The 25,680-nt window shown below is 44.1% G+C and overlaps 1 protein-coding gene across 1 annotated transcript; it reads right to left on the reverse strand.

Annotated features, from left to right (window-relative positions):
* Positions 1–1,925: 1,925 nt before the first annotated feature.
* On the reverse strand, positions 1,926–25,680 carry LOC139172307 (actin-related protein 2/3 complex subunit 1A). Its single transcript, XM_070761270.1, has 10 exons — positions 25,437–25,680; positions 21,666–21,752; positions 19,825–19,929; positions 15,678–15,900; positions 13,876–13,983; positions 8,148–8,360; positions 7,978–8,053; positions 6,232–6,425; positions 4,892–4,982; positions 1,926–2,393 (listed from the first exon to the last, which is right to left on the reverse strand). Exons 2-10 carry the CDS (start codon positions 21,727–21,729, stop codon positions 2,355–2,357), a joined length of 1,113 nt encoding a protein of 370 aa, XP_070617371.1. The 5' UTR covers positions 21,730–21,752; positions 25,437–25,680; the 3' UTR covers positions 1,926–2,354.

Below are 25,680 nucleotides of genomic sequence, written 5' to 3' on the forward strand. Positions count from 1 at the left end.
TAGCCCTAAGGCGAGGAGGGGCGAGTAGAGGCCGGTGGGGTGCTCATCAACATGAGTGACATTGAGTGGACGACTCCTGCCCAGTAGTTACATGACCACCTAACGCACACACCCCCAGCAGGTAATTAGGTAGAGCATATTAGTGGTCCGCGGGATTTAAGATTATGAATTTAGTGGTCCCTGAATGCTGAAAGGTTGGGGAGCCCCCGATCTAAACAATGAAATGTTTTAGATGAGGTGGTTATTAAAGACTTGATGGTGACGGTTAATACTATGAGTATAACTAGTTGGGTGCTACAATATGTAATTGACCAACAATGTATGTTTGATAATGTTTCTTTAAGAGTAATGATTCCATTGGCCTCAAGAGGGAGCCAGCAGCATTTCCTTTCGGGGGAGAATTATTGTAGAATCGCTGGGTAGAGAACTGTGTGTTCTGATCTCGGGTTTGTATTTGCGTATGATTGATTGATGTCACTGTGAATGACTTGGATTGTTACCGACTATTCTATTGGATATACTGTATGTAAATATTTATTTTATTTATTTATTTATTCGATTTTTATGCCGCCCTTCTCCTTAGACTCAGGGAGACTTACATGTTAGCAATAGCACTTTTAAACAGAGTCAGCATATTGACACCACAATCTGGGTCCTCATTTGACCCACAAGAATGGAAGGCTGAGTCGGTGATGAGATTTGAACCGCTGACCTACTGATCTACAGTCAGCTTCAGTGGCCTGCAGTACAGCACTCTACCTGCTGCGCCACCCTGGCTCTTCTCAAAAACTAAGGTGCGTCTTACACTCCGAAAAATACGGTAGTCCTCAATTTACAACATTCAGTTAGCGACCATTCAGAGTTACAACAGTAATGCAAAACGTAGCATCCTTGTGGTTGCGAGATCAAAATCCAGATGCTGACAAGCGAAGTCAATGGGGAAGCCAGATTCATTTAATGACAGTGTTACTAACTTACCAGTGTCTCGCTTAACAACAGGTAACAAGAAAGGTCATAAAGTGGGATAAAACTCACTCAGCAAATGTCTCACTTAAAGACAGAAATTTGGAGGCTCAATTGTGGCCGTTAAATCAAGAACTAGCTGCACAGTGGTACCTCTACTTATGAACTTAATTCGTTCGGTGACCAGGTTCTTAAGTAGAAAAGTTTGTAAGAAGCAATTTTTCCCATAGGACTCAATGTAAAAGCAAATAATGTGTACGATTGGGGAAACCACAGGGAGGGTGGAGGCCCTGTTTCCTCCCAGGAGATTCCTAGAGAGGCCCGACAGAGGCTTCTCCCCACCTTTTCCGGCCCTGTTTCCTCCCAGGAGATTCCTAGAGAGGCCCCACGGAGGCTTCTCCCTGCCTTTTCCGGCCCTGTTTCCTCCCAGGAGATTCCTAGAGAGGCCCCACGGAGGCTTCTCCCTGCCTTTTCCGGCCCTGTTTCCCCCCTGGAGATTCCTAGAGAGGCCCCACGGAGGCTTCTGCCTTTTCCGGCCCTGTTTCCTCCAAGGAGATTCCTAGAGAGGCCCCACGGAGGCTTCTCCCTGCCTTTTCTGGCCCTGTTTCCTCCAAGGAGATTCCTAGAGAGGCCCCACAGAGGCTTCTCCATGCCTTTTCCAGTTACCGTTTCGGAGGCTCGGGTTTGTAAGTGGAAAATGGTTCATGAGAAGAGGCAAAAAAAATCTTGAACACCTAGTTCTTATCTAGAAAAGTTCCTAAGTAGAGGTGTTCTTAGGTAGAGGTACCACTGTACCTCTTTTGAGTTTTTCTGCAGTGTGGCTGGGGTCAGCTTTGATGGCCTCCGGCCATTTTTGATGGCCTGTTTTCCTTTTTACTAGCAACTCTTCCAAACTTAATTCTTTCTCCAATGAATTCTCCCGCCCGAGACGGCCAAAATAACAGAGACTATTAAGACAAGCCTTCTTTTGATTTTAATTTTAATTTTCTAGCAGACAAGCTGAACATAGACCTCCTCCTTTTAAGCTTAGTGTTTCATACTTCCTGCAATAAAACTATTTTAAAAGGAGCAGCTTTGGTTAAGGAGGGAATGAAAAACAACAACAACAACCGAGGACAATTAAAACAACAACAAACCCACAAAACCCAAATAGATACCACGATCACAGCTGATTGGCAGATCAATATACTGTATATATCACCAAAGTGGAGGGGGGGGAGGGAGAGAATAGGGAAACGGGGGGAGGGAAAAATATTTCACCAGGTTGTAGGGTGTTTTTTGTTTTCAGTGCTTTAAAAAAGAAAAAAGAAGTGATCCATCTTCACCCTGTCTTTTCAAGTCTATGCAGGCTTCAGAAGTAGGCCGTCTTGCTAGGGAACGAAAGACTCGTTCTACATTATCCGTAGCCCCTGGATGGAGGACTCCAAGGTCTAGACAACAACACAGGGAGGGGGGGGGAGAAAAAGAAAGAAGGAAGCAAGTTATTCACCGATGACAACCACACACCTCTGCGGAAATCTAGGATGCCATACAGACCGCTCCACGACTTACAACTGCAATTGAGCGCCCAAAATTTGTGTTGCCCGGCGGAGAGTTTATTGAATATAACCACATTTAAATTTTATTTATTAATTTATTTATTAGATTTGTATGCCGCCCCTCTCCATAGACTCAGGGCGGCTAACAACAGTAAAAAGACAATATGAACAAATCTAATATTAAAAATAATGTAAAAAAGCCCAATTTGAGAAACCAATCATACATACAGACATACCACGCATAAATTTTATAAGCCTAGGGGGAAGGGAATATCTCAGTTCCCCCATGCCTGACGGCAGAGGTGGGTTTTAAGGAGCTTACGAAAGGCAAGGAGGGTGGGGGCAATTCTGATCTCCGGGGGAAGCTGGTTCCAGAGAGTCGGGGCCGCCACAGAGAAGGCTCTTCCCCTGGGTCCCGCCAAACGACATTGTTTAGTCGACGGGACCCAGAGAAGGCCAACTCTGTGGGACCTAACTGGTCGCTGGGATTCATGCGGCAGAAGATGGTCCCGGAGATATTAGCGGAAATTGTTAAAATGAATGACGAGGTTGTTGAGTGAATCTGGGCTTCCCCAATGGTTTGACTTGTCAGAGAGGTCGCGAAATGGCATTGCACATCACCTGCTCCATAGCAATAGCATTTCGACTTCTCTACCGCTTCCTGGTGCTTTGACAGCCCTCTCTAAGCGGTTTATAGAATGGGCATATTGCCCCAAACATTCTGGGTCCTCTTAAGAGTTATTTCTCGTTCTGTATCAGCAGATGTAAGGAGGAGGTAGGTGAAACCCCTGGTCCTCATGATGAACGTGCGGGGTTGTCGGGATGAACCTTAACCTGGGTGGGGTACTGGAAAGGAAATTAGTTTCGGGATGGCAATGGCGTGACCAACATGGCTCTGATAATAAATCGAACCTTGGATGAGAGAATTGGAGGGGAATCTGGCCAGACTATTTACAGGACCGCCTCCTCTACCTCGCTGCGGCCACTAAGGGCCCAGAGTTGGCCTTCTCCAGGTCCCGTCCGCCAAACAGTGTTGGCTGGTGGGATCTCGGGAAAGAGCCTTCTCGGTGGTGGCGCCGACCCTTTGGAACCAACTGCCTCCAGGGATCCGCATTATCTCCACCCTACCAGTCTTCCGGAAAGCTGTTAAGACCTGGCTTTTCCGGCAGGCCTGGAATTAGGCTGATTGCAAGTATGTATGTTTTTTATATTATTGTTATTATTGATTTTTATTATTAGATTTTAACTGGTTTGATTGTTGTTGTATTTATTCCGATTGTTAGCCGCTCAGAGTCCTTTTGGAGTGAGCGGCATATAAATACAATAAATACATAAATACGATAAATAAATTTATTTCGCAGATGCAAGTTGGGGCACTGACAAGTCAACCAACATTTGGCACTAAATTGGAGCTAGGTGAAGAGTTAATGGAGTTCAAAAGGGATTGGATTGAGCTCATTTGTGAGGACGTTCAGATTCTAGGCTGATTCCTCCCTTGATTCACCCTGTTTCTACATCTACTTCTACAATTACAGTGTTTCCTCGATTTTTGTGGGGATGAGTTCCGAGACCGCCCGCGAAAGTCGAATTTCCACGAAGTAGAGATGCGGAAGTAAATACACTATTTTTGGCTATAAACAGTATCCGAAGCCTTCCCTTAACACTTTAAACCCCTAAATTACAATTTCCCATTCCCTTAGCAACCATTTAGATTATTACTCACCATGTTTATTTATTAAAGTTTATTTAAAAAATGTTTTTTAAAGACAGACAAAAGTTTGGCAATGACTTATGACGTCATCGGGCGGGGAAAAACGTGGTACAGTGTTCCCTCGATTTTCACAGGTTCGAACTTCGCGGAAAGTCTATACCACGGTTTTTCAAAAATATTAATTAAAAAATACTTTGCGGGTTTTTTCCCTATACCACGATTTTTCCCACCCGATGACGTCATATGTCATCGCCAAACTTTCGTCTGCCTTTAATAAATTTTTTTTAATAAACTTTAATAAATAAACATGGTGAGTAATAGTCTGAATGGTTGCTAAGGGAACGGAAAATTGCAATTTAGGGGTTTAAAGTGTTAAGGGAAGGCTTGAGATACTATTCATAGCCAAAAATAGTGTACTTACTTCCACATCTCTACTTCGTGGAAATTCGACTTTTGCGGGCGATCTCGGAACACATCCCCCGCGAAAAGCGAGGGAACACTGTATAGAGGGGAAAAACAGCAAAGTATTTTTAAATTAATATTTTTGAAAAACCGTGGTATAGACGTTCTGCGAAGTTCGAACCCGCGGAAATCGAGGGGACACTGTACACAGTTAACAGAGGAGCTGGCAAACATTACGTCAACCATAGGATTGGCTGGCATAATCCATCAAACCTACCTTGAAGTCCCAGATGGTCATTGCTCCGTCAATACCAGTGGTGCAAAATTTGCGACAATCTTGCTTGTCCACTTCATAAATAGACACTTGACTGCAAGAAGAGGAAGAGGAGGACAATGGGACCGGCATTAGACCCAGAAGTAATTGTACACCCGCTTTTAATTTTGTTTTCAACTTTGCTTTTACAGTGATACCTCGTCGTACGAACCCCTCGTCATACGAACTTTTCGAGATACGAACCCAGAGCTTAAGATTTTTTTGCCCCTTCTTATGAACTATTTTCACCTTACGAATCCGCCGCCGCCGCTAGGAATGCCCCACCTCCGGACTTCCATTGCCAGCCAAAGCGCCCGTTTTCGTGCTGGTGGGATTCCCCTGCTGGGATTCCCCTGCAGCATCACAAAATCTGGAGGTGGGGTTTCCCATGGAGGGGAGCCTCGGGGGAAGCCCACCAGTGCAAAAACGGGTGCTTCGGCTGGCAACGGAGGTGGGGCATTCCTAGCGGCGGCGGATTCGTAAGGTGAAAATAGTTCATAAGAAGGGGCAAAAAAAAAAACCGGGCGCTTCGGCTGGCAAAAGGGGTGAATTTTGGGCTTGCACGCATTAATTGCTTTTCCATTGATTCCTATGGGAAACACTGTTTCGTCTTAGGGACTTTTCCCCTTACGAATCTCATCCTGGAACCAATTAAGTTCGTAAGACGAGGTATCACTGTATATTGTTTTGTTATTTATTTATTTATTTTATTTCTATGCTGCCCTTATAGAGGTGACTCAGGGTGGCGTACAACATTGAATACAACAATAGGTAAGAAATCTAAATAACTATAATAAAAGATTATGGAAATTTAGTAAAAAAAAAATTTAAAGACCCCATATACAATCACACACATTCATCCAATTCAATCGTATCTAGTATTGGCTGGAGGCAGCCTCGTCACTCACGGCCCCCCATGCCCGCCGACAGAGGTGGGTTTTTAGAGTTTTACGAAAGACCAGGAGGGAGGGGGGCGGTACGTATCTCTGGAGGGAGTTCGTTCCAGAGGGCCGGGGCCACCACAGAGAAGGCTCTTCACCTAGACCCTGCCAGCCGACATTGTCTGGCCATGGGGACCTGGAGAAGGCCGACTCTGTGGGACCTGACTGGCCGCTGGGATACATGAGGCGTCTTGCAGTGCAAAGCATGGCTCTTCTTATGTTCACATGTGCAAAGCACTCGCGCTCTCCTCTTTCTGAACTGGAAACCCACTACTGGTATTGACTGGTAGATGCCCAAGTGCTATTGCTATAGATAGATAGATAGATAGGAGCAGTCGGCAAAACTACCCTGCGGTCACTCACGTGATGCTGTTCTGATGCAGCGTGTCCAGTGTAGCATGGCGGTCTTCCGTAGTGGCTCTCTTGTCCATGTTGCGGAAACGTTCCATGGCCGAAACGTTGCGCTGAATGCTCTGCTTAGGAATGTCAAGCTTCGAGACGAAGTTGAGGGCTCCGCGGTCGTCACAGTTGAAAAGCATCGGGCAGCAATCATGGCCCTGGAAGGAAAGAGGGCGCGTCCGTGCTTTGGACCGGCCTTTCTCAAGGCCTGACCCCTTGAAGAGGCAATTCCCAGAATTCCCCAGCCCTTCCCAAATGTTGTGGTTAGCTCTTGCCCAGCTCCTGTCCCAAGGAATGTGCAGGTGGATGTGGGGGGAGACATCCACATGCCGCACGCCTGTTTTGCTCCCAATGCCGATGAAGCCTCCTCTGACCAAGGAAGCGTGAGTGACAGGGAAGAGGGGAGTTTGGCAGACAGCCCAGGAGGAGATCAATCATCTGTATCATCCCTGGATTCTGAACAAGAATTAATGACCCATCCACGCATGCGTAGAGTGATGCATAGGAGACAACAACTGAAGGATTATTACAAGAGAAAATGAGGCCACCTGTGGTTGGGTGGGGCTGCTGTATTAGGGCTGCTGCTATAAATAGCAGCGTGTGGGTTTGGCCGTTGTGAAAGAGTATCTGATCACAGTTCTTCAGGAATCGTGTGTTGCTGCTTTCTGGACTTTGTTTGTTGATTTTTCATGCCTTTGAAACCAAAGCAGAGCAACGTGTGTGTGTGTGTGTGTCTCACTTCGTTGGAAGAAGAAGGAGTGTGAAGTTTCTTCACAGCTGCTAGCTAAATACTTAATGACTGCTTAAGGGAAATTGTACAGACTACCAGGTTGTTTTGGGACGAGTGCTCTTTGCAATAGAAAAAGAGTGCTTTGTTTATTTTGAATTTTGGGATAAAGAACATTGTTTTGAATTTTCAAACGTGTGTGTGTCTAAAATTTGTACCCTTGTGTTCTGTCGGGCTCTCTGGTAGAATCCTCCCAAAAATTCACAGGTACAAATTTCAGACACACACACGTTTGAAAATTCAAACCAATGTTCTTTATAATGAAAATTCCCTTAACTTAAGCCCTCTTTTGGTATAGCCAAGAGCACTCGTCTCCAAACAAACTGGTCATTTGTACAAGTCCCTTATCAGTTCTGAGATACTTAGCTTGCAGCTGTGAGGCAATTCACAGTCCTTCTTCTTTCACAAAGTGAAACACACTTTGCTCTGGTTTAGTTTCAAAGTGGGGAAAAATCAGCACACAAAAAGTCAAAGTCAGTAAAGCAGTCACGAAACACAACGATCAGAAACCCACAGGCTGCTATTTATAGCAGCCTCACTAATGACCACAGCCCCACCCAACCACAGGTGGCCTCATTTTCTTTGATAATAATCTCTCAGTTGTTGCTGCCTATGCCTCGCTCTCCGCATGCGTGGCTGTATCATTAACTCTTGTTCCGAATCCAAGGAGGAGCTAGATAATTGATCTCCTGAGCTGTCTGCCCCACTCTCCTCCTCCCTGTCACTCATGTCTTCTTGGTCAGAGGAGCCTTCATCAGCAGATTCCACTGGGGGCAAAACAGGCCTGCAGCATGTGGATGTCTCCCCCACATCCACAGTCCTTGGGGCAGGAGCAGGGCCAGAGCTAACCACAACACCTTGAATTTTCGGGAGGCTCCTACCACAGAGCCCGGCAGGACACCAAGCGAAGCAAAGAGACTTACAGCAGCCACCATGCTGTTCTCCGAGACGAAGGAGACGCTCAGCAAGGGGAGAAACTCGGTTTTCAGTTGAGAGAGCCTAAAAGACAAGGCAGGTGGTTAACAACATAGCATCACGATGCAACCGCGCAGGATGGGATCCAGGCAAGCATTCCCCTGCCACGGCTACTCACATCATGTTTTTCGAGGCGTCTGCAACGGATACAGTGCTGTCATGGCTGACCCAGGCGAGACGATTGCCGCTGGCAGAAAAACTGACACAGTGGACCCAACCCCCGGTCCCGGTGCCTCCGAATTCAGCCATCAGCTGCCCAAAGGGCATTTTGGAGCCCCAAGGCGTGCTGGCTGGTTTCTCGTCCACTTCCTTAATGTAGGCTGAAAACACCCTGCAAAAGAAGGCAAAAAAGTCCAAGTTTGTACCTAAGAGGGAAATGGAGACGGAACTATACTGCTCAAAAAAAAATAAAGGGAACCCTTAAAGAACACAATATAACTCCAAGTAAATCAAACTTCTGTGAAATTAAACTGTCCACTTAGGAAGCAACGCTGACTGACAATCATTTTCACACGTTGTCAGCACATTTAACTTTGTACAGAACAGAGTATTCAATGAGAATATTTCATTCATTCAGATCTAGAGTGTGTTCTTTGAGGGTTCCCTTTATTTTTTTGAGCAGTGTACAAGAGAAAGGTAGTTGCCTTGACTTATGACCACAACATTTCTGTTGCTAAGCAAGACAGCGGTTATTTCCTGCCACAGTTCTATTTGATAAAGTCTCTAATAATGAATTGCAAACATTGATGTTAAAACAGGGTTAAGCAGGCACAAACATGTTTTTTTCTATGAAAAAGGAAAAACATAAGCATAGAAACATAGAAACATAGAAGTCTGACGGCAAAAAAAGACCTCATGGTCCATCTAGTCTGCCCTTATACTATTTCCTGTATTTTATCTTAGGATGGATCTATGTTTATCCCAGGCATGTTTAAATTCAGTTACTGTGGATTTACCAACCACGTCTGCTGGAAGTTTGTTCCAAGGATCTACTACTCTTTCAGTAAAATAATATTTTTTCATGTTGCTTTTGATCTTTCCCCCAACTAACTTCAGATCAGCATCAAAAACTACCATATTTTTCAGAGTATAAAACGAAAATCTGGGTGCATCTTATATACCGAATGTAGCCCTGCCCAGCCTCTCAAGCGGAGCTTTGCAAGGCTAATATTTTGCTAAGGACTCTAACCAGATAAATGCTGGTAGGAAGATTTTTTTTTCTTATTTTCCTCCCCCAAAACTAATGTGTGTGTTATGCTCTGGCGTGTCTTATAGTCCAAAAAATACAGTAGTAATCTGAGATAAAACAGGACTGAAGGACTGAACCGTGGTACTGGGCTAAATTTTAAAGACAACCATTTTGAGAAAACCAAGGAGGTAAATTCTAGGAGGGCTTGGGGAAAATAATGTGTTATTTAAAGGCTGTAACAATGTGGATGGAAATGGCAGAAACTGCATACAGTGATCCCCCGTTTATTGCGTCCCCAACCATTGCGAACAGGGTACTTCGCTATTTTTCAACCCGGAAGTCAAAAATACCATCTACGCATGCGTGCCGGGCACGCATGCGTAGATGGCAGCGGCTTCCCTGGGTCTTCCCCCTCTTGCTGGCGTCAGCGAGGAGTTTCCCCACCGCCCACGCAAACTCCTCGCTGCCGCCCGCCCTTTGCCCACCCACGCCGTTCATTCTCGCCGCTTTTGAGCTAAATCCGGGAGCGAATTCGCTCCCGGATTTAGCTCAAAACCGCCGATAGCAAGCGGCAAGGAACGGCTTGTCTCGGCGCTTTCGAGCTGACAGCTCGAAAGCGCTGAGACAAGCCGTTCCTTGCCGCTTGGTATCGCCGGTTTTGAGCTCAAAACCGCCGGTTTTCAGCTCAAAACCGCCGATAGCAAGCGGCAAGGAACGGCTTGTCTCGGCGCTTTCGAGCTGACAGCTCGAAAGCGCCGAGACAAGCCGTTCCTTGCCGCTTGGTATCGCCGGTTTTGAGCTGAAAACCGCCGGTTTTGAGCTCAAAACCGCCGATAGCAAGCGGCAAGGAACGGCTTGTCTCGGCGCTTTCGAGCTGTCAGCTCGAAAGCGCCGAGACAAGGCGTTCCTTGCCGCTTGCTATCGGCGGTTTTGAGCTCAAAACCGGCGGTTTTGAGCTCAAAACCGGCGATAGCAAGCGGCAAGGAACGGCTTGTCTCGGTGCTTTCGAGCTGTCAGCTCGAAAGCGCCGAGACAAGCCGTTCCTTGCCGCTTGGTATCGCCGGTTTTGAGCTCAAAACCGCCGGTTTTGAGCTCAAAACCGCCGATAGCAAGCGGCAAGGAACGGCTTGTCTCGGCGCTTTCGAGCTGACAGCTCGAAAGCGCCGAGACAAGGCGTTCCTTGCCGCTTGCTATCGGCGGTTTTGAGCTGAGTCCGGAAGCGAATTCGCTTCCGGACTCAGCTCAAAACCGGCGATACCAAGCGCCCCCCGGACCCCCAACCCGGGTTTGGGGGGCTGCTAGGAAGCCCTCCATGCCGGCGGCAAACAGCCGCCCCGCCCCCAATCTTCGGCTCCTCGCTAGCGCTGTGGGAGTAAAAACACCGTCTGCACATGCGCAGACGGTGTTTTTACTTCCGCATCGCTACTTCGCGAAAACCCGCTCGTTGCGGGGGCTCCTGGAACGGAACCCTCGCAACGAGCGGGGGATCACTGTATATAGAAAAATAAGCCCTTCACTTTAATAAAATTGCATTTAAGTGAACCATATCCCCGGCCCCCTCTCAAGGACACTTTCTATGCTTGGAATCCCCAAATTAGAACATAGAAACATAGAAGTCTGACGGCAGAAAAAGACCATCTAGTCTGCCCTTATACTATTTTCTGTATTTTATCTTAGGATGGATGTATGTTTATCCCAGGCATGTTTAAATTCAGTTACTGTGGATTTATCTACCACGTCTGCTGGAAGTTTGTTCCAAGGATCTACTACTCTTTCAGTAAAATAATATTTTCTCATGTTGCTTTTGATCTTTCCCCCAACTAACCTCAGATTGTGTCCCCTTGTTCTTGTGTTCACTTTCCTATTAAAAACACTTCCCTCCTGGACCTTATTTAACCCTTTAATATATTTAAATGTTTCGATCATGTCCCTCCTTTTCCTTCTGTCCTCCAGACTATACAGATTGAGTTCATTAAGTCTTTCCTGATACGTTTTATACTTAAGACCTTCCACCATTCTTGTAGCCCGTCTTTGGACCCGTTCAATTTTGTCAATATCTTTTTGTAGGTGAGGTCTCCAGAACTGAACACAGTATTCCAAATGTGGTCTCACCAGCATTCTATATAGCGGGATCATAATCTCCCTCTTCCTGCTTGTTATACCTCTAGCTATGCAGCCAAGCATCCTACTTGCTTTCCCTACCGCCTGACTGCACTGTTCACCCATTTTGAGACTGTCAGAAATCACTACGCCTAAATCCTTTTCTTTTGAAGTATTTGCTAACACAGAACTGCCAATACAATAGTCAGATTGAGGATTCCTTTTCCCCAAGTGCATTATTTTACATTTGGAAACATTAAACTGCAGTTTCCATTGCTTTGACCATTTATCTAGTAAAGCTAAATCATTTACCATATTGCCGACGCCTCCAGGAATATCAACCCTATTGCACACTTTAGAGTCATCGGCAAATAGGCAAACCTTCCCTACCAGACCTTCCCCTATGTCACTCACAAACATATTAAAAAGAATAGGACCCAGAACAGACCCTTGTGGCACACCGCTTGTAACCTGACTCTGCTCAGAATACTCGCCATTCACAACAACCCTCTGGTGTCTATGCTTCAGCCAGCTGCAAATCCATTGAACTATCCAGGGATTAAGTCCAATCTTCACTAATTTATCTATCAGCTCTTTATGTGGAACCGTATCAAAGGCTTTGCTGAAGTCCAGGTAGGCAATATCCACGGCACCACCTTCATCCAACACCTTTGTGACATAGTCAAAGAAATCAATGAGATTAGTCTGACATGATTTGCCTTCAGTAAAGCCATGCTGATTTGGGTCCAATAATTTATTGTTTTTTAGGTGCTGATTTATCCTCTTTTTCAGTAGAGTCTCCATCATTTTAATGACAACTGATGTCAAGCTAACTGGCCTGTAGTTACCAGCTTCTTCTCTACTGCCCTTCTTGTGGATAGGCACAACACTTGCCATTCTCCAATCCTCAGGAACATCTCCTGTTAACAAGGATTGGTTAAACAAATCAGTCAGGGGGGTAGCAATGACAGATCTGAGTTCTTTAAGAACTCTGGGGTGGATGCCATCTGGACCCATTGCCAAATTCAAAGGGAATTGTTAGATGGCTTTAAAGTCATCTGCTTGGAATATTAAAACACCGTCAATGCCTGCTGGTAACCATGGGGAAATAGGGCAGCCTTTTGACAAATTTAAGGCTGCCTTGCTCCTTAGGTGGGAGGCGTTGGAGAAAAAGCCATTTTTCAAGAAGAAAATGTCTCTTTGAACTCCAGCTGCTCATTCGGCAAAACCATCAACTGAGCGAGATTTCTGTGTCCCAAACCGATAAAGCCACCCTTTTTGAGCAAAACCATCAAAGTACATATGGGGGTTGCCAGTAGTGACAACTATACGTGGAGATAATTCCATGAAAACTGCCCCCCCTTAAATATTGAGTCTCTTAACATGCTGTTGTATTATTATTATTTATCATGTGGCATATTTGCATCACATTTTGATAACACAAGAACAAAAAGTATAAAGCCCTTCATGGCACCGGACCAGATTATCTCCGGGACCGCCTTCTGCTGCACGAATCCTAGCGATCGATTAGGTTCCACAGAGTTGGCCTTCTCCGAGTCCCGTCAACCAAACAATGTCGGTTGGCAGGCCCCAGGGGAAGAGCCTTCTCTGTGGCGGCCCCGGCCCTCTGGAACCAACTCCCTCCAGAGATCAGAATTGCCCCCACCCTCCTTGCCTTTCGTAAGCTCCTTAAAACCCACCTCTGCCATCAGGCATGGGGGAACTGAGATATTCTTTCCCCCTAGGATTCTACAATTTACGCATGGTATGTCAGTATGTATGTCTGGTTTTTATAATAAGGGTTTTTAGTTGTTTTATTATTGGATTGCTACATATTGTTTTTATCACTGTTGTTAGCCGCCCCGAGTCCACGGAGAGGGGTAGCGTACAAATCCAATAAATAAATAAATAAATATACTATGTGAAATAGAAAATCTAAAATTTAAATGACAGATATAATTTTTTTGTTCCATTTGTCACAGCCAGGTTATCAGCAAAAAAATCTCCATTAGAGGCATCGTTTTAGGACCCTGACACTACAGGATGGAGTTTGTTTTTCAGCCCCAATGTAACAATTCGGTGATGTTATTATAAAACAGGGTCAACAGACAGACAACCAACCAACCAACCAACCAACCAACCAACCAACCAACCAACCAACCAACCAACCAACCAACCAACCAACCAACCAACCAACCAACCAACCATAATACAGTGGGAAGGGACTTTGGAGGTCTTCTAGTCTAGTCTGGTCTTCTGCTCAAGCAGGAGATCCTGTAAAATTTCAGACAAATGGTTGTCCAGTCTCCTCTTAAAAACCCCCAGTGATGAAGCACAGACAACTTCTGGTAGCAAGCTGTTCCACTGGTTCATTTGTCCTCACTGCTAGGAAGCGTCTCCTTAATTCCAGGCTGCTTCTCTCCTTGACCTAGTTTCCATCCCTTGCTTCGTGTCCTGCCCTCAGGTGCTTTGGAGAAGAGGTTGAACCCCGTTTTCTTTGTGTTGGCCCCTCAAACCCTGGAATACCGTTATATATAAAAGCTGCGAGTGTTCTCACCTGCATTTGAAATCACAGGATCCGGCTGCCAGCAAGACGTTATTTGGGTGCCAATCTAGACTGAGGACGGTGGAACGGATGGGCTTCTTGATATGCTTGCTCACCCACCTGGAAAATAGAAAAAGGACTTCTCGCATCATTCTCCCTAAGCGATGGTGCGGAGTACGCACTGAAGATGCCATTCAAATCGTTTGGTTGCAAAATGGGTGTGAACAGTAGGAATGACTGGCTGATCTCATGACACCAAACACTACTCACCAGAGCCTACAAAACGTTTGCCAGACCCATCCTTGAATACAGTTCATCTGTCTGGAACCCTCACCACATCTCGGACATCAACACCCTTGAAAACGTCCAAAGATACTTCACCAGAAGAGCCCTTCACTCCTCCCCTCGAAACAGAATGCCCTACGAAAGCAGACTATCAATCCTAGGTCTTGAAAGTTTAGAACTACAGCGCCTAAAACACGATCTAAGTATTGCCCATTAAGATCATATGCTGCAACGTTCTACCTGTCAATGACTATTTCAGCTTCAACTGCAACAACACAAGAGCACGCAACAGATTCAAACTTAATATTAACCGCTCCAAACTTGACTGTAAAAAATATGACTTCAGCAACCGAGTTGTCGAAGCGTGGAACTCATTGCCGGACTCAGTAGTGTCAACCCCTAACCCCCAACATTTTCCCCTTAGATTATCCACGATTAACCTCTCCAGGTTCCTAAGGGGTCAGTAAGGGGCGTGCATAAGTGGCATACAAATCCAATAAACAAACAAACAAACAAACAAACAAAGAGTGAAGCTATTGTCTGTGCCTCGCTAGTTCTATTGTTCTATTCCTAGGTTTAGAAAGCTTAGAACTACATCGCCTTAAACACGACCCAAGCATAGCCCATAAAATCACCTGCTACGTCCTTCCTGCCAATGACTACTTCAGCTTCAACCACAACAACGCATGAGCACACAGCAGATACTGTACAAACTTAATGTAAACCGCTCCAAACTCAACTCCAGAAAATTTGACTTTAGTAAACGAGTAGTTGATGCATGGAACTCACTACCAGACTATGTAGAATCATCACCTAAGCCCCCAAATTTTACCCTGAGACTATCTACTGTTGACCTCTCCTGATTGCTCAGGTCAGTAAGGGGCGTGCATAAGTACACCAGTGCGCCTTCCGTCCCGTCCTAATGTTTCTTTTTTTGTTACTTGCCAATTGCTTCTACAGTAGTCCCTCACCTATCGCTGGTGTTACGTTCCAGATCTGGCCGCGATAGGTGAAATCCGCAATGGGGAATTTATCGACTGATAGTACTTATTTAAGTATTTATATTGTAAATATTTGGTAAGTTTTCATTGTTTTAAGTGTTTATAAACCCTTCCCACACAGTATTTATTTTAGATACAGTATTTAAATACAGTATTTACAATTTTAGATATATATTTTTTTTAAAAAAATGTGCCGATCGAGTTCGGCGGGCTGTTTAAATCTGCCGATCGACTTCCTCAGAAACCCGCGATGAAGTGAAGCCGCAGTAGGTGAAGCGTGGTATAGCGAGGGACTACTGTATTTCAATGTTAGCTCCATTATTTAGCCCATCACGAAGATACTTTGGGAACAGATGGAGCGAGCTAATCTTTCTGGGAGCGCAGCCATAAACCGCGGGACGAATTTGTTTTCTTTCAAGTCAGGTAGAAGAGGAGAAAGAGCAGGAGCCCGACAACTCAGCAGTGAACCCTATTTTCCAGTTTATTACCAGGCCCGGGAGGACCGATGGAAGAAAGGAAGCCGCTCACCAGTCGTTTTCGGACTCAAAGTAGCAGACGGAGATAAGCCGAGCGCCGCTTCCGACTGCAAATTTGTTCTCCAGAGGGGACCATTTAACGAAGGTGGCTGCCCGGTTGATCCGGAGGATGACCAAAGTCGGCTTCCAAACGCCGTCCTTCTGGCTCCAGACGTAAGCGTTGCGGTCAGCCCCGCAGGTCACAATGCGGTCGCTCTTGGGGGCCCAGTCGATGCCTGGAATTGAAAGAACGGGCTCTGGTCAAAGGCAGGCGTGAAAGGGATGTAATGGTAACGGGCTCAGCTTTTTTTTTCTAAATTTATTTTTTCTCCACAATTTCCATATACAGTATATAGAATAATTTTAATTAATTAATAATAATAATAATAATTATAATAATAATAATAAATAATTTATTAGATTTGTATGCCGCCCTTCTCCGAAGTCTCAGAGCGGCTCACAACAATAATAAACAGTATACAGTAAACAAATCTAATATTTAAAAAAGATATCTAAAATCCCATTATATAAAACCATAAAACACAAGCATGCCATACATAAAACTATATAAGCCTGGGGGAGGTATCTCAGTTCCCCCATGCCTGGCGATACAGGTGGGCCTTAAGCAATTTACGAAAGACAAGGAGGGTGGGGGCAATTCTGATCTCTGGGGGGAGTTGATTCCAGAGGGCCGGGGCCGCCACAGAGAAGGCTCTTCCCCTGGGGCCCGCCAGACGACATTGTTTAGTCAACGGGACCTGGAGAAGGCCAACTCTGTGGGACCTTATCGGTCACTGGGATATACACAATTATACATTTTAATCTAATCATTCTTAAATCAATATCCTATTTTGCACCTATTTTATATTACTGTTCATCAGTCTGTTTTTCTTCATTTCTTTACACTCCCCTCTATCTTCATCTCTTCTTTCTACTCCCTTATTCCTTCTCTCCCCCTTCCTACTTCCCTCCACTCCTTCTCTTCTCTCTTCACCTTCTACTTCCTCTTTCTCAGCCTTTATTCATTCATTCATTCAATTTTTTTTATGCCGCCCTTCTCCTTAGACTCAGGGCAGCTTACAACATGTTAGAAATAGCCCTTTTGAACAGAGCCAGCCTATGGCCCCCACAATCCAAGTCCTCATTTGACCCACCTCGGAAGGATGGAAGGCTGAGTCAACCTTGAGCCGGTGATGAGATTTGAACCGCTGACCTGCAGATCAAGCAGTCAGCTTTAGTACCCTGCAATAGTGCACTCTACCCATTGTGCCACCTCGGTTCACCTTACCTTTCCCTGAATTATTCTTATCCTGATTCAACTCTTGTTTAACAGACTGCTGACTTGTTCCCATACATATTTAAACTGTTGGTCTCTCTTCTAAATTTGTTACTTTTAAATCATTCCTATACGTGCAATTCTTTATTTTGGGTACATGCTATTTATCTGTGTATATTCATTTTCTATCCCATTGTGAAATTTCACCCATACATTATATTCTTCTGTGCCTTCCTTTTCTTTAATTTTCATTGTCAGTCTATTCATCTCTGCACAGCCCAAGATTTTCTTAACCGCTTCTCCTTCTCAGCTTTTGAAGGGGGGACATGATCGAAACATTTAAATATATTAAAGGGTTAAATAAGGTTCAGGAGGGAAGTGTTTTTAATAGGAAAGTGAACACAAGAACAAGGGGACACAATCTGAGGTTAGTTGGGGGAAAGATCAGAAGCCACGTGAGAAAATATTATTTTACTGAAAGAGTAGTAGATGCTTGGAACAAACTTCCAGCAGACGTGGTAGATAAATCCACAGGAACTGAATTTAAACGTGCCTGGGATAAACATATATCCATCCTAAGATAAAATACAGAAAATAGTATAAGGGCAGACTAGATGGACCAGGAGGTCTTTTTCTGCCGTCAGACTTCTATGTTTCTATGTTATGAAATAATTGCTGTGTTTCTCAACTCTGGCAAGTTTCAGGTGTGTGGACTTCAACTCCCAGAATTCCCCCCCCCCCCCGCAAGCCAGGTGGGTGAATTCTGGGAGTTGAAGTCCACACACCAGATACTTGAGAAACACTGATTTAGGATTTTACTCTTAGAAACATAGAAACATAGAAGACTGACGGCAGAAAAAGGCCTCCTGGTCCATCTAGTCTGCCCTCATACTATTTCCTGTATTTTATCTTACAATGGATATATGTTTATCCCAGGCATGTTTAAATTCAGTGACTGTGGATTTACCAACCACGTCTGCTGGAAGTTTGTTCCAAGGATCTACTACTCTTTCAGTAAAATAATATTTTCTCATGTTGCCTTTGATCTTTCCCCCAACTAACTTCAGATTGTGTCCCCTTGTTCTTGTGTTCACTTTCCTATTAAAAACACTTCCCTCCTGAACCTTATTTAACCCTTTGACATATTTAAATGTTTCGATCACGTCCCCCCTTTTCCTTCTGTCCTCCAGACTGTACAGATGGAGTTCATGAAGTCTTTCCTGATACGTTTTATGCTTAAGACCTTCCACCATTCTTGTAGCCCGTCTTTGGACCCCTTCAATTTTGTCAATATCTTTTTGTAGGTGAGGTCTCCAGAACTGAACACAGTATTCCAAATGTGGTCTCACCAGCGCTCTATATAAGGGGATCACAATCTCCCTCTTCCTGCTGGTTATACCTCTAGCTATGCAGCCAAGCATCCTACTTGCTTTTCCTACCGCCCAGTGGCATTTTAGATTGGTCTACTTTTGCTATCTACTGCACCAAACACCAATTTATTAAGATGTCAAGTCCCTAATTCTCACAGAGAACCAAGGGAGCAAGATTCCTCTGGAGCTTAATTCATGCGGTTGGAACACCAAGGAAAAGGAATGCAGAACTTCAAAACAAAATAAACCCAAGCTGCCTTTTATGAGTGAATTCATTCATTTTGTCAATCTCTTGTCAAGTTGAAAAGTCTGGGTTTATTTCTCAGCCTCCGAGATTTTGTCTTACATCCCATGTGTTTACACAACCGTAGGTACCGCGCCTCTTCTTTCATTCCTAAAGTGGTTTAACCAGGAATTTGGAAGAGCAAGCTTGGCAAGAAGTCAAACGTTTCTCGTGAAATGAGCCATAAATGTTGGTTTAATCATATGCTGATGACACAGGCCACCCAAGGAATGGATACATTTTCCAATGGAAAAATTGAATAGGGATTCTAAAAAAAATTATATTAATGTAAAATGTGAAGGAACAAGGCACCCTGGGATTAATTCCTTCAAAATGGAGGAGTGCTTAAAAGAAGCCTTTTACTCATAGAAACAGAAGACTGACGGCAGAAGAAGACCTCATGGTCCATCTAGTCTGCCCTTATACTATTTCCTGCATTTTATCTTACAATGGATATATGTTTATCCCAGGCATGTTTAAATTCAGTTACTGTGGATTTACCAACCACGTCTGCTGGAAGTTTGTTCCAAGGATTTACTACTCTTTCAGTGAAATAATATTTTCTCACATTGCTTTTGATCTTTCCCCCAACTAACTTCAGATTGTGTCCCCTTATTCTTGTGTTCACTTTCCTATTAAAAACACTTCCCTCCTGAACCTTATTTAACCCTTAACCTATTTAAATGTTTCGATCATGTCCCCCCTTTTCCTTCTGTCCTCCAGACTATACAGATTGAGTTCATGAAGTCTTTCCTGATACGTTTGATGCTTAAGACCTTCCACCATTCTTGTAGCCCGTCTTTGGACCCCTTCAATTTTGTCAATATCTTTTTGTAGGTGAGGTCTCCAGAACTGAACAAAGTATTCCAAATGGGGTCTCACCAGCGCTCTATATAAGGGGATCACAATCTCCCTCTTCCTGCTTGTTATACCTCTAGCTAGGCAGCCAAGCATCCTACTTCCTTTCCCTACCGTCTGACCGCACCGTCCACCCATTTTGAGACTGTCTGAAATCAATATCCCTAAATCCTTCTCTTCTGACGTTTTTGCTAACACAGAACTGCCAATACAATACTCAGACTGAGGATTCCTTTTCCCCAAGTGCATTATTTTACATTTGGAAACATTAAACTGCAGTTTCAAAGGTTGTCGCTGCCAAACTGTGTAGGTTGTGTAGGATTTTTTTCTCTCTCTATAAGACAGAAGCTGCCTGAGGTGATGCTGCTCTTACCAGTGATATGTCCATTGTGTTCCTTCAGTTCATGAGCTTTCACCCACTGGTTCCCATTCTTCTTATAAATGTGAACTTCGTGGTTGTTCGGGCTAATGGCAATCTCTGCCCAGAGAACCATTGGATTTGCATTAACGAAAACAGAGAGAGAGAGAGAGAATGAGATTGAGAAAACATTGTCAAATATTTTCTTTTTCTTAGAAGTAATTTTTCCCAAACAGAAGTTCAATCTAATGTGCATAAAAATGAATATCTCCCCCTATACAATTTATGTATAGTATGTTTGTACGTATGTCTGTTTAATAATGGGTTTTTAAAAATATTTTAAATTGTAAATTATTAGATTTGTTATAAACTGTTTTATTGTGTTGTGAGCCAACCCGAGTCTACGGAGAGGGGCGGCATACAAATCTAATAAATAATAATAATAATAATAAATAATAATAATAATAATAATAATAATAATAATAATAATAATAATAATATAAAATGAAAAGAAAACACAATGGTAAGAACCCAAAAATGTTAAACGGAAGCTGAAGTTCAGTTGAACAGAAGATGTCTTGGTGAAAAGGCTTTTCATAAGGGAAAAAATCTGAGCAGTGAAAAAATTGTACTACTGAAAGATGGAGGGGGCACCTTTCCACCTTTTGCACACTTTTCGGACCTGTCTTTACATCAGAAGCGTGCAAAAAAGAACTCGAGGGGGCCTCAGGAGCAAAGCAGCGGAGTGTTGTTCCCCTCCTTCACATCTTCCCAACTCTTGTTTGACTACTGTAACACTCTCTACATGGGGCTACCTTTGAAGAGTGTTCGGAAACATCAGATCGTGCAGAATGCAGCTACGAGAGCTATCATGGGCTTCCCCAGGTATGCCCATGTCACACCAACACTCCGCAGTCTGCATTGGTTGCCGATCAGTTTCCGGTCACAATTCAAAGTGTTGGTTATGACCTATAAAGCCCTTCATGGCACCGGACCAGAATATCTCCAGGACTACCTTTTGCCGCACGAATCCCAGCGACGAAGTTAGGTCCCACAGAGTTGGCCTTCTCCGGGTCCCGTCAACTAAACAATGTCGGCTGGCGGGACCCAGGAGAAGAGCCTTCTCTGACCACGGTAGATGTGGCCAGCTTAGTAGAGTAGAGTAGAGTAGAGTAAAGTATGGAATGGAATAAAATTCTTTATTGGCCAAGTGTGATTGGACACAGAAGGAATTTGTCTTTGGTGCAGATGCTCTCAGTGGACACAAAAAAAGAGAGATTGGTCAAGAATCATGAGGTACAACACTTAATGATTGTCACAGGGGTCAAATAAGCAACAAAGAAACAATATTAATTAATATTAATAAAAATCTTAAGGATACAAGCTACAAGTGACAGTCATAAGTGGGAGGAGATGGGTGATAGGAATGATGAGAAAGAAATAAAAGGAATGGTAGTGCAGACTTAGTAAATAGTTTGACAGTGTTGAGTGAATTATTTGTTTAGCAGAGTGATGGCATTTGGGAAAAAACTGTTCTGGTGTCTGATGCCACTTGTGTCAGGTGGGCCCTGAGGTAGCCCAGGTGGGGTTGGGGGAATCTTCCTGCAGAGAAAATAGAGGCTGGGAGGACTGTATGCGGCCCTCCCAAGTCCGTTTTCACTGGCAGAGGCACTGCAAGCCGGTGTTTCGTTATTTCCAGGATGGCCCCACGGGCCAGATCTAGCCCCCCGGGGCCTTGAGTTTGACACCGTGACCTAGAACCTTAGTTACTAGCATCTCCGGGTTTTCAGCAGAGTATCAAATCAACATTTGCTGCAATCATGGTTTAAAAAGCGAACCAGCATGATGACACTCACGTGTTCGATCCCGGTTCCAGGCATGGCAGGTGATTGGCTCAAGTAAGAACTGGTGTAGGGACATTCTGGCAGAAGGATCTTAAAAGTCTGGACAAAGATAAAATCAAAAATCAGCCGACGTTTACACATCAAACCATAAACATTATAGAGAAAGGTGCTACAGCAATAAAATGTATTCACGTGGCTTGTTTAAATTTGGATTGAGAATAGAATAGAATTTTTATTGGCCAAGTGTGATTGGACACACAAGGAATTTGTCTTGGTGCCTATGCTCTCAGCGTACATAAAATAAAATATACATTTGTCAAGAATCATGTGGTACAACACTTAATGATTGCCATAGGGGTCAAATAAGCAACGAAGAAGCAATATTAATAAAAAAATCTTAGGATATAAGCAACAAGTTACAGTCATACAGTCAACATGGGAGGAAATGGGTGAAAGGAATGATGAGAAAAACTATTAGAATAGAAGTGCAGATTTAGTAGAAAGTCTGACAGTGTTGAGGGAATTATTTGTTTAGTAGAGTGATGGCGTTCGGGAAAAAACTGTTCTTGTGTCTAGTTGTCTTGGTGTGCAGTGCTCTGTAGCGACGTTTTGAGGGTAGGAGTTGAAACAGTTTGTGTCCAGGATGTGAGGGGTCAGTAAATATTTTCCCCGCCCTCTTTTTGACTCGTGCAGTCTACAGGTCCTCAATGGAAGGCAGGTTGGCAGGAATTGTTTTTTCTGCAGTTCTGATTCTCCTCTGAAAGAAAGGAGCACTCTGCCTTCCCAAGATCACAAGCCCCATAGCCCCAAGCAGTCCATGGAGGTGATACACAGCTGGAAATGTAAGCAAACTGAATCATCTCAACATGTACATCACATCAGTGACTCTTATGTGCTGGAATGAGCCCATAACCAGGGCAGCGTAATGATAAAACAGATAGTCATCTAATGGCTCTCCAAACTGACCCAGCCTATCTGTCTCCCCAGACAGGAAGCTGCACAGACCTTGCCCTTTGGATTAGTTTATGGTTCAAAGGATTACCCAATGCTAGAAAATGGATTTTATTCAGGAGCCTATGCATATTTTACATTTATTTCCATTTCAATGGCCTCCCGGAAAGTCTTAAAGACCTGGCTCTGCCGGCAGGCCTGGGTGGTTTATCTTCTGGATCAGAGATATGTAATTTTATTAATTGGGTTTTAAACTGTTTTTGACATTGTTTTTCACTGTAAGCCGCCCAGAGTCCTTGGGAGTTGGGCAGCAGTTAAGTTAAATAAGTGACTTCCTGCCAGAGACAGGGGTGGAATCCAGCAGTTTCTGGGGAACCGGTAACAGAAATTTTGAGTAGTTCAGACAACTGCCAATACCACCTCTGTCTGGCTCCAGAGAGAGGTGGGAATGGAGAATTTGCAGTATCCTTCCCTTGCCACCCTCACCAAGCCACACCATGTTCACCAAGCCACAGCCAAAGAACCAGTAGTAAAAAAAATGGATTTTACAACTAGTCAGAGACCCTTGGCTTTCCTTAGGGGGCTTATCACAATTAGCATAATACAACATACTTATTTATTTATTTTATTTATTTATTTTAGAAACATAGAAGACTGACGGCAGAAAAAGACCTCATGGTCCATCTAGTCTGCCCTTATACTATTTCCTGTATTTTATCTTACAATGGATCTATGTTTATCCCAGGCATGTTTAAATTCAGTTACTGTGGATTTACCAACCACGTCTGCTGGAAGTTTGTTCCAAGGATCTACTACTCTTTCAGTGAAATAATATTTCCTTACGTTGCTTTTGATCTTTCCCCCAACTAACTTCAGATTGTGTCCCCTTGTTCTTGTGTTCACTTTCCTATTAAAAACACTTCCCTCCTGAACCTTATTTAACCCTTTAACATATTTAAATGTTTCGATCATGTTCCCCCTTTCCCTTCTGTCCTCCAGACTATACAGATTGAGTTCATGAAGTCTTTCCTGATACGTTTTATGCTTAAGACCTTCCACCATTCTTGTAGCCAGTCTTTGGACCCGTTCAATTTTGTCGATATCTTTTTGTAGGTGAGGTCTCCAGAACTGAACACAGTATTCCAAATGTGGTCTCACCAGCGCTCTATATAAGGGGATCACAATCTCCCTCTTCCTGTTATACCTCTAGCTATGCAGCCAAGCATCCTACTTGCTTTTCCTACTGCCCGACCACACTGCTCACCCATTTTGAGACTGTCAGAAATCACTACTCCTAAATCCTTCTCTTCTGAAGTTTTTGCTAACACAGAACTGCCAATGCAATACTGTACTCAGATTGAGGATTCCTTTTCCCCAAGTGCATTATTTTACACTTGGGGAAAAGGAATCCATTTTTTAATTTATTAGATTTGTATGCCGCCCCTCCCCGTAGACACGGGGCGGCTCACAGCAATAATAAACAATATTTAACAACATATAACAATATACAGTATACACATCGCATTAGTGGCACAGCGGTTAGAGTGCAGGACTGCAGGCTACTTCTTCAGCTCACTGCTAGCTGTAGTTCAGCAGTTCAAATCTGACCATGGGCTCCAGATTGACTCAGCCTTCCGTCCTTCCGAGGTGGGTCAATTGAGGACCCAGATTGTTGGGGGGCAAGAGGCTGAGTCTGTAAACCACTTAGAGAGGGATGTAAAAGCACTATAAAGCCAGTGGTATATGAGTGTAAATGCGATTGCTATTAATAGAGCTTCCCCAATATATTAAGACAGCCATCCTCAGATTTCTCGGGATCTGAAAATCAGGACTAAAGACGCCACTTGGTGATCGAAAGGGGGGGGGGCTCATTTATTTACTCATTTTTTTTTAAGTTCCGCTTTTAGAGAATTTCCTAGAACAGTGTTTCCCAACTTATTTTATTTATTATTTTATTTATTTATTTTGTCCAATACACAATGAGGGTTTTAGTGGGTATATATCTATATACTGTACACATAGTAAAATACATGATGAAGGTTATAGAGGAGATACTCATAGTAAAATACAGTATATCTATGAAAGAACAGAAAAGAAGATATAGTAATAGAACATATCAATGAAAGAATAGAAGAAGAGATATAGGAATAGAAGAAAGGTATAGGAGATATAGGAGAGCAATAGGACAGGGGACGGAAGGCACTCTGGTGCACTTGTACTCGCCCCTTACTGACCTCTTAGGAATCTGGATAGGTCCACCGTGGATAATCTAAGGGTAAAGTGTTGGGGGTTTGGGGATGACACTACGGAGTCCGGTAATGAGTTCCACGCTTTGACAACTTGGTTACTGAAGTCATATTTTTTACAGTCAAGTTTGGAGCGGTTAATATTAAGTTTAAATCTGTTGTGTGCTCTTGTGTTGTTGTGGTTGAAGCTAAGTCCAAATATCTTCAAGTTGCTTTGGCAACTTGAAGATATTTGGACTTCAACTCCCAGAATTCCCCAGCCAGCGAATTCTGGGTGTTGAATGGGGAATTCTGGGAGTTGAAGTCCAAATATCTTCAAGTTGCCAAGGTTGGGAAACACTGTCCTAGGATGTCTGCAAATGTCCTCGACTTACGACCCCGCAATTTCTGTCATTAAGCGAGGAATTTGTTCAGGCTCCCATTTTCCGACTTTTCTCACCATATCCTTGTAAACAAGAGAATCCCTGCAGTTGTTAAATGAGTCCCGCGGTCGTTAAGCGAATAGGGCTTAATACCAGAGGATGACCTCTGACCTCCCCCCCTTGACCCCTAAAGGATTCTCCCCCTCCCCCGGGCCTTTACTCACCTCCCGGTCCTGAGGGAAGCGGGGCTCGCGGACTCTGGTCAGTCAACGCGGCTCCGCTCCTCGAGAAGCGACCGACGGCAACGACAAGAAAGGCGCGGTCGCCAAGCAGGGCCCCGGCTCTGGGACAAGGGCCACTGCGCCTGCGCAACCTTCCCTTCCCGTGCTACAGTGCGCCTGCGCGGTAGGACCGAAGGCCCCGCCTTCTGACCTCTTCTCCCGTCGCGCCTCCTCTCCTACGCTGGGC

Source organism: Erythrolamprus reginae, chromosome 9 (assembly GCF_031021105.1).
Source record: "Erythrolamprus reginae isolate rEryReg1 chromosome 9, rEryReg1.hap1, whole genome shotgun sequence".
In the NCBI taxonomy this organism is placed as follows: domain Eukaryota; kingdom Metazoa; phylum Chordata; class Lepidosauria; order Squamata; family Dipsadidae; genus Erythrolamprus; species Erythrolamprus reginae.

Bases quoted from the DNA above. Each gene is read 5' to 3' on its own strand.
- LOC139172307 (XM_070761270.1), bottom strand. From the start codon at position 21,729: ATGTCCCTACACCAGTTCTTACTTGAGCCAATCACCTGCCATGCCTGG. The intron at 19,930-21,665 runs GTGAGTGTCATC...TTCTCTGGGCAG, and splicing joins CTGGAACCGGGATCGAACAC to AGATTGCCATTAGCCCGAAC. The intron at 6,426-7,977 runs GTAAGTCTCTTT...CTTTCCTTCCAG, and splicing joins AGAACAGCATGGTGGCTGCT to GGCCATGATTGCTGCCCGAT.